The 9880-nt window shown below is 37.4% G+C and overlaps 1 protein-coding gene across 1 annotated transcript in view; it reads left to right on the forward strand.

Annotated features, from left to right (window-relative positions):
• LOC108971713 (rho guanine nucleotide exchange factor 18) overlaps positions 1–9395 on the forward strand; it is a 15707-nt gene extending 6312 nt beyond the window's left edge. Inside the window, exon 3 of the mRNA XM_018937962.1 lies at positions 5621–9395. Coding sequence (XP_018793507.1) covers positions 5621–9081 — 3461 coding nt within the window. The 3' untranslated portion in view covers positions 9082–9395. The remainder of the gene's footprint in view (positions 1–5620) is intronic.
• Positions 9396–9880: the final 485 nt, after the last annotated feature.

Consider the following 9880-nt stretch of genomic DNA (forward strand, 5'->3'; position numbering starts at 1 on the left):
TTTTTTTAAATTGAAAATGTGCGTGGCGTCGCCCACTTATGGACCAAAAACCATATATCAGGAAGTACTCGACCGATTTCAATGAAATTCGGTATATAATATTTTCTTAACACCCTGAGGACATGTACCAAATATGGGTGAAATCGGTTCACAACCACGCTTGAAATCTCGATTATCACATTATCATGCGAGAGTATAAAATGTTCGGTGACATCCGAACTTAGCCCTTCCTTACTTGTTTTGTTGTGGTGTTATTGTATGTTGGAAAAGAGGATCCAAAAACAAACACGAAATGAGAAATTTATTATTTAATAGTATTTTCGATCGCCTTTTTATAGAGCTCAGAATCTTTTCGCCAATCGTTCTTGTCATATCGTGAGTTGCATCATTTACAATTTTTTCTGTGCAAATTTTTAATTTTAGCCATTGGGCGTAAAAATTTCCATAATGCAGTTGCTCTACTTGAAATTTTTTTAATGTTTTCTGCAATGGACTGAATAGTTTTCAATAAAATCTCACAACGATGCATCCGCTTCAAAATTGTCGTCTTCGATTTTGTTTTCAGTTGACTCAATTTCAGTTAATTCATCTTTAGCCACTAACAAATCCTTTAGCATCGTGTAGGTGGATCCCCATCTGGTCGGACAATCTAGTTGCGGCATTTTTAGATGTTTCAGCTCGAATATTTCGCGAAATCTATTTGAAGGTCTTCTTATAAATTTTGTCATGTTGCGACAATTAATTTGGCTGTGCTGGATCCAACACCTTTAAGCTTTAAGCTCTACCATGCCCAATATAAGGGATTTTATTTGAGATGAACTAATATATTGAGCACTTATGCCAAAAATGTTTCTTGCCAGCCGCGTGGCACTGTTTTTGTTTTTAGAGACAATAATTTATTTGCCACTTCAGTGGTTATATGCGCTTTTACATTGTTTGCCACTGTTTGCAAAGTTTTTTTTTGCAGTTTGATGCATTTAACGTAATTTTTTTTCGGCTTTAAGTCGGGCCAAGCTATCTTGTTATTTGTGATCAGTATTGTTTGACATTTTAACATGGAAAGACTTACACCTGAATAACGTTTACAAATTGTTCAACCTTATTACGAAAATTCACGTTCTGTAAAATATGTTTCGCGGGCTTCGCTCAACTTATGGTCATTATAATCTTCAGACCAATATTCGACCGTTAGACCACGTCCAGCACACAGTGAAGAAAATATAGCAGCCGTAGCTGGGAGTGTAAAGAAGACCGTGGAGGAAATGGAATTGGAAATTTCTGTGTTTTATTCTTTCAAAAAGGAGGGAGCCGCGAAACGGATCTTCCTATATATTCAGAGAATTCATAGCAACGCCAAACATGTACATTAATTCAAATTTGAAGTACGGTTTTAGGCTGCTTAGGTTTTCTACAAATTGCATAATTGGCAGCACAATATTTGCCGAATTCGGTTATTCTTTTTCGTAAGATTTATAAAGACTACTTAAGTCAATAAAAAAAAGCAAAAAAATATTAAAACCATAGTTTATAAGGCATTATAGTTTGCGAATTATGAATTTAAAAATAAAATTGTATACTTTTTATTTTGCAAGCAATTAATTTTACCGCATTTTAACCCCAAATTCTGTGGTTGCTATTCTAAAATTTTCATCACATCATCATCGCCGTCATTCCCAATTAGTAAATGATATTATGATACTGCCATTGATTAGTGGGGAATTTTAACGTCTTGGAATCGATAAATTACAGTCTTCAGCAACATTTGCCAGAATGGTAATAATAAGTTCATTACTTTGAGCGGTTGTATTATTGCCACTTGAACATTACGTAAAGAAAATGTACGCTCGAAATTTTCAACAATTTGACGAATAGAGGTGGACTATTATTCTTTCTTCTTCTACTTTTCGCAAGGTGGCGCCAATTGGAGATTCTAAGCGAAGCCAGGTCTTTCTCCACCTGGTCCAATTTAAATTCCAATCGTTGGACAAGCTTTCGTCCGACCATATTCTATAAAGAAGCTGATGCATGCTCCTTATCAGTTCTTCACCGCGTTATTTCAATAGCTCGGCCGTCGTGCAATGGAACGTCTGTTTGTTCGAAATCGATTGAGGAAACTGGTCGCTTTCTCCTGGCGTTATATTTTAACTGCCATTAAGCAGGCAGGAGAAGTGTTCCCTCCATAATGTTAGTATGCGCTGTGCATCAGTAACTAGATCACCTTTTTCGGTTCTATAAGAGTATGCTCCGGTCTTGAAGTATTCTGTTAGTCACCGCATCTTTTCATTGAATTTTCGAGTAATTAACGTTGCGAGGTAGGTAGTCTGTTTTCTCTCCGCTGGGACACGGCACTCCTCATCATTTTCCATTTTCTGAAATCCAATGGTTTGCAACTTTATTTAAATTGTATACATCACAAGTGGTAATCACGCTCAAACTTTACAGTCATGGTACCCAATAACTGTGACGGATAACTTACGGTTGTAACACTAATAGCTTACAAGGCATGATTTTTTGGTTGAATAATGGGACGTCGTGCACTAGTTGGTAGCCAGCTACCTGCATCAATGCGTCCCTACACTGTGAGGACGTCTTCCTTACCTATATAACATGAAAGTGGGAGTAATGGGCGTTTATAAGCGTTGTCCTGACCGTTTTCCATGAACTGGGTCACTTCACGTTGTAATAGGTGACATAAGAGGTGTTTGGCATTCTCTACTTCTTTAGCAGTTAAACCGTTGCATTAGTTTATCTGTCCGCCACGGCGGCAATTGTTGATAAAGCGTAATTAGCGTATTAGCAATCATTTAAATGAAAAATTACTAGATTCATAAAGATTACAACTCACAATGACTAAGGCAAATTTAAAGCATAGTTGTTCATGACGTTCATCGTTTTCAACGATTATCACATTTTTAGAGGGCCAAAGAGGAATGGGGAGCCACGTGACCCACGCGGAGCTGAACTAAAATTGATGCCATCATTTATACGCGTTGATTTATCGGCTATGTTTTTGAGTGCGTTTTTGAGTTACTCCACAGAATGCAGTCATTTTGATGTATCAGAAACGATTGCTACTTCAATTTTACCCGTTGAAGTTTGTGATCGAAGATAGACAACAGCGGCGAATGCGTCTTCACTAGCGTCAATAAATATGTGGACTTGACCTAGATGACAGCTTACATGAACCTTACCACCCAAGCAGGAATTAGAAAACCGTTAGAACAACTACAACGTGGAGTTGAAGTATTTGCAGTTTAATATTTCCAAAATAAAAACTAGGTACGGTGTATTTCATAACCTATGTTGTATTCCCACAGCTAACGCATAAGTAATTTGGAGTCATTGACGAAGTTCCTAAGAAATCCTTGATAGTCAACAACATGACGATGGTTAGAAGTTCTCTTTTAGTTAGGCGTCTTTTTTCATTTGCAATTTCATCAACCTTGTGGAATTTGATTTTGAGACCAAAAAAAAAAAATTTGACGACAACTTCTAAAAGAAACGCAGCACCCGCTGTCCAACGCTGTCCTTCTTTCTTGTCAATTCTTCTTCTTTATTGGCGTAGACACCGTTTACGCGATTATAGCCGAGTCCTTTTCCACCTGGTCCTTCCAACGAAGTGGAGGTCTTCCTCTTCCTCTGCTTCCCCCGGCAGGTGCTGCGTCAAATACTTTCAGAACTGATGTGGTTTCGTCCAATCGGTCGATCCGCCGTGGCCAACGCGCAAAGGACCATAAATCTTTCGCAGAACCTTTCTCTCGAAAACTTGTAACTTCGACTCATCAGTTTTTGTCATCATCCAAGCCTCTGCACCATATTGCTGGACGGGAACCATGAGTGTCTTATAGAGTTTGGTTCTTGTCAGTCGAGAGACGACTTTACTTCTCAATTGCCTCAGTTCGAAGTAGCACCTGTTGGCAAGAGTTATCCCACGTTGGGTTTCCAGGCTTACATTGTTGTTGTAAATTTGGGGCATGGTGGATATCTGGACGATGTGTTGATTTGCCAGGTCTAAAGCCACAGTGATAAGGTCCAATCAGTTTGTTGACGGTGAGCTTTAATCTTTCACACACTACGCTCGATATGCGATGTTGAAGAGACTTATCCCTAGATTGTGGGGTATCCCTTTTTGTGGTTTGGGCAGAGCACATTTAAATTAAATTCCAATCGTTGGGCATGCTTTCGTCTGCCCATATTTTATAAAGAAACTGATGCATGCCTCTTATCAGTTCCTCGCCGCTCTGTTTGAATAGCCCGTCCGACAATCCATCGCCTTCTACCGACGCGGCATGTGTTATGTTTCAAGATAGCTCTTGCCCGAGTGTCCGCTTCACTCTCTATAGGTGGTGCAGCTTTAGCACCGAAATTTTCGGTTCCCAAATGTTAGCTAGGTAATTCTCCAATATCCTCCCTCGACGAACCAAAATTATACTCTATAAGGCACTCATTATTCCCGTCCTTCTATCCTGACGTAACCTTTCGGGCTCTTCAATAACCGTTGGTTGTAATTTCTGTACCCATAAATCGTGGTTGAAAGCTGGTTGTCCTAAAAATCTGAAAAATCCTGCAATTTCCTGTGCGAACTTGATAACTGTGTGGAGGGCGAACTTGTACTGGCGAATGTAGGAATGGCCGTGGCTTACCAAACACTAAAATAGGTGAACTATACATGTGGGTTGTAGCACCTATACCTGTTATCAATTGTAATGGAGTCCTCGATGTTTGCGATACTGGAGACTCGGCGATAACATTGGTTGGATTTATCCACGTTAGGTATTTCACTGCGTAATTAGTGCTCCTTAATATCGCACAAAATGCTCTCAGTATAGCAATAATGCTCAGGTATCCAACCCTGGCAAACTGATACAAATCTGGCGATCGAAATACGGAAAGTATGGTGTTGGGAAATAAAGCCTTTGTCACGAATAAGTGGGAAAATTTAACGGATATACATTTTACAGAATTATAATAGATTTCACTTCCCGCCGTGTGTCTTTCTACTTTATTGACTGGCTGATCGATGACAAAGTTCGAATATGATTTGCCATACCTTCTATTCCCATAAACATGCATTTGCCTATCAGCACATTAGAATAGAGGAACTGCAGACTGGATACTTATCATAGTTTTTAACTAACTGTTTATGCGAAGAGAGAATGACAAACATGTAAATCGCACAAACAAGTAAGCAGAAACTGTAGCGGGAAATGTATGTATGTAAAAGGAAGAAATCGAAGACTTTAAAAAGTCTTAGAGAGAAAAGAATTTAAAAAGTTATAAAGAAGTTTTAATTTAAACATGCAAGAGTAAAATAAACATAGAAATTTACTGTAATATTAGGATCTACACAAATTTTCAGCATTCACAACAAAAACATCTTCGTATAATTTTTTTTTGCTTTGGTAATTTTTTCGGGGGTTTTTCCGGGCCATAAAAGTTAAACTTGCTTATTTTTTCTTAACTAATCAAGTACAAATTTTTGTAAGACAATATATATGTATATAGAATAATTTGACAAAAAACTTGTTCATAGATTTCGATGTTCATTTCATTTGTTGTTATTATTTCGAACACGTCGTAATTGTTAAAGTTGTAATTTCCATTTAAAATTTACTTTTAGGCATATCAACACACTCCCTTAACGAAGCAGAATTGGCCCGCGATTTTCAGCGAATTGCGGCAAAGCGTAGTCTAGCAACAGAAATTCGTATACCACTACAAAAAAGCATATCTACTTCATCAATAGTTGCAAAAGAAGAGATTAAATCTCGTCATCTGTATGATAGTGAGGATGAAAACCAAAGCCTTTTGAGAGCCCATGTAAAAACTGAGGCCTACGATAATGTGGAGAAACGCCGAAAGCGGGGTTCACTATTCTTTCGCAAAAAAAAGGATAAGAATAAAATGAAGTCTGGAGGTCAAACAGGTGTTTGTGATTCGTGTGGTATCAATATATCAACGTTAAATATTAAGGAACATCAAATGGAATGCAAAGTAAAAAAATCGAGTTCGAGTAGTGGTCAAAAATTGTTGTTGGTTGGTGTAAAGAAGGGAGCAGATAAAAACGAAATCGGTCAAGACTATTTCGATGGAGTTGATCAAAGCGGAAATATTAATGACGACACACCATTGATACGTTCTGAATTTCTAAATGACCCTCCCATCGAAGCCCAGGATCTAGGCGCAGATCCAATACTTGGAATAGCAGCTGATGAGCATGATTCATGGTCACCCAGTGTTCCAAAGGACGTAATAAAATCTCTGAAAGAAAAGCAGATTAAAAGACAGGAACATATATATGAGTTTATTATGACAGAGAAACACCATTGTCAAACTCTACTTGTAATGCAAAAAGTTTTCGTCGAAAGTTTGGAACGTCATTTTCCTTCGTTGAATATAAATACCATGTTCCCCCGTTTATCAGAACTAACTGAGTTGCATATAACTTTTTTAAAAAAATTAAGACAAAAACAAAGAGAGCAGTATGTTGTTGACAGTATAGCTGACATATTATTGGATTTTTTTTCATTGGAAAAAGCTCAACACCTAAGACTAGCATATGGGGAATTTTGTGCTAATCATCGGACAGCACTGGAACATTTTAAGACGTGCATGACCAGTCGTGATCAAACTTTTGCTGAGTGGTACAAACACTGCTTAGCTAATCCGTTATTAAAGAAAAAAGGAATTCCAGAATGTGTACTATTTGTTACCCAGCGCCTTACTAAATATCCTTTATTGATCGAACCCCTTCTTAAAAGTGGGCGGGAAGATAAATTAGAAGCGGATAAGCTTCAGCATGCCCTTAATTTAGTAAAAGCTTTACTTATAGATGTTGATGCGTGCGTTGCTGAGAAAGAGTTACGAGAAAGACAAATGGAAATTTTTAATCGTGTCGACCCGAAATCGTTTGCCATTTATAAAAATAAACCATTCCGTAAATCAGATATTGGAGTTGAGTCACGTCGACGTTTGAAATTCGAAGGTTATGCAACTTTAATGCAAGGGCGTTCGAAGATGCAATTAGTCTTAGTTGTTGTACTCACTGACTGTCTATTCTTCCTTTGTGAAAATTCTGCCCACAACAAGTATACATTTTTTACACCAGAACATAAAGCGGGTGTAGTTCCATTACAAAAGTTGCTTATTCGTGAAAAAGCGGGGACCGAAGCACGGGGTATTTATATAATTTCTTCAAATCCATCTTTTCCAGAAATGTATGAATTAAAAGTGCAGCAGCCTAAGGATAAGAATACTTGGATTCAGTCAATACGACAGGCCGTTCTGGAGTGTCCATCTTCGGATGTTATAGAATCTGAAGATCTTACAGCTGAAGAAAAACTTCGAATTGGTGTTAGTAAACGGGATCTTATTGATAAAATAAGACAGAAAGATATTGATCATGCAATTCTCTTGGAGGACAAGATATATCTCCAACTAAATTTATTAAAAGAGCAAAAGAATTTTTTTGAAGTAACTACAACATATGGGCAAAGTTGTAGTACTCATGGTGGTAATGGGACATTCAATAATGGAAGCTCAACAAGCGCATCAAATTTCCTTGCTACATTTGGTTCCTATAAGGATTTAGTGGGCGTGGATTGTAATACGATCGAGTTGTGGAAATATGTGTTGAATATGGTACAAAGTATTAGCCAACTGGCTGCTATGGTGTATACAGCATCCACTGGTTTGCCAGTGTCGCGTTCAGTAAGTTCGGTAGGGGAAAAACAAAGTGACAGTTATGCATCACCTACACTACCAAAACGTGCAGAAACATTTGCTGGTTTTGACGAAAAACGTGGTAAAGGTATTTTTTCGTATAGGGACGTGACGAAAATACCTGCATTACAAACCCTAACACCACGGCTACAAGAGCTGGAAGAGAAGGGTGATCCTAAATTTAGTTCATCAGTGGTCACTTTAAATATACAATGCATAGGAAGTGGCTCACAGACCGCAACCACACTTGGAACTGAAGATATTGCAATCAAAGATCATAATTATGCCGCATTGCAAATATCACATCATCTTCATACTTTACTATGCATAGTGTCACAACAGATGACAGTTATACAAAACTTGCAATTACAATTGGCATTGTATCGAGAAAGTCCACGAGCCGCTTATACCCATAATGATCAGTTAGAAGAGTTACGAAATCTGCAGGATAAATTACAGGACGAGAAAACTGCTTGGTTACGCCAGAAAGAGCAACAGGAAAAAGAATTAGAGGAAAAGTATGCGCAGCAAATTAAACTTCAAGAGCAAATCAAAGCTGAACAAGAAGATATTAAGCAACAACGCGAACAACTTTATCGTAAAATGGAATTACTCTCAAATCAAGGCCTTCTTCTGTCGCCCAATACACCTTTATTGATTAATAGTCCATCATTGGCTGCAACTTTCTCTAGTGATGATGCACACGATAGTTACGAAGGAGGACATTTGCAAAGTGATGTGGGCACACTCTCCTTAGCCCAGAGTACTGTCGATCGACGAAAAGACAAATGGCGCACAGCTTCGACGATTTCTAAAAATCCACCTGTTAATTTGCTAAGTGCCACTAATGCACCAAAAATAAATCCGACTTGTATTAAGCAAAAGTTTCCTATGAAGTTATCTTCGCTTTCGACTAGCACATCCTTAAGTAGTCCTAACTCGGGCAGCAGCAAAATTGACAAATCTGCCAGTTTTAATGCAAGTGTACTGCAGCAAGCCAGCTGCACACAGATATTGCCACTCAAGTTGGCTGATAAACGTTCAACTAGTAATTTTACGACACAATCAACGTCCCAAATTGTTTTCAACCATGCTCGCACTGGCAGTTCACCTGCAATTATTCAACATCCTAATACGAGAACAGCCACGTCACCCCCTCTATCAACTGTGAGCATGAGTCGGACGGATTCCTCATCGGCTTTACCGTTTTGCCAGCGACAGACGCCCACTTCCTCTCGCAATTCTCAAGCAATGTTAGCGGCAGAAGACAATTGTTTGTCATCAATTGAGACCAGCAATTTAAACCGCCGTAACCAAAATAACAATGTTAAACCAGATGAAGAAGAAATTTATTTTTGACGCTCGTTCTCACCAGAAGTTGAGATATAAATGCGGCATTTAATATAGTTATATTATTTCAGACATGGATCATGGAAGAAAACAATTCATTGGCCCAGCTCAAAAACAAAGTATAAGACTCATGATAGGTTTTAAGATTTAACGTACATATGTTTTATTCATATGTTGTTGGAAAATAGCTTATGTATTTACATTCCCAAACGTATATATTATTTAATGCTTCCATTCTCAATATGTGAGTTGAAGGTATGTGAGATTTCAATTAACTTGCAGTAAAAGGCATTATTTGAATTATATGTATATATGCAATAATATTTTCATAAATCAGTAATATTATCATTTAATAAGTAACATTATAAATAGTTCTGTAATTTATACACATGCAATTATGTACCTATAGTATATATTGCATTTATGTCTATAATAAACTTTTGATTCGGAATAACTACTGACTGTAATAAAATCGTAAATATTCAATTTTTTATATTTTTCGAATTATACTCCTACATGGGTTAACGAGAAATTAAGCGAATATGTCGCTTTTATGCAATTTCGCTTCATCTAAAGGGAGAGTATTATTCAATTCTTATACCTTTTTTGATTTATGAATATATAATAGTGTAATTTGATGTGTTCAACGGTCACCATTGCAAATCGAGAGGGCAGTGAGGTAATTTTGGATTTATTAATGATATTTATCGTATTTGAATTATTTGAACACATTTTTTATGATGTTGAAAGCCTACCTAAATCGCCTAAGTTCAATCTGAGTATTACTGCTTTTTTTAGAGTAAAGGAT

Source organism: Bactrocera latifrons, unplaced genomic scaffold (assembly GCF_001853355.1).
Source record: "Bactrocera latifrons isolate USDA-ARS-PBARC rearing strain unplaced genomic scaffold, ASM185335v1 scaffold_355, whole genome shotgun sequence".
Classification (NCBI taxonomy): domain Eukaryota; kingdom Metazoa; phylum Arthropoda; class Insecta; order Diptera; family Tephritidae; genus Bactrocera; species Bactrocera latifrons.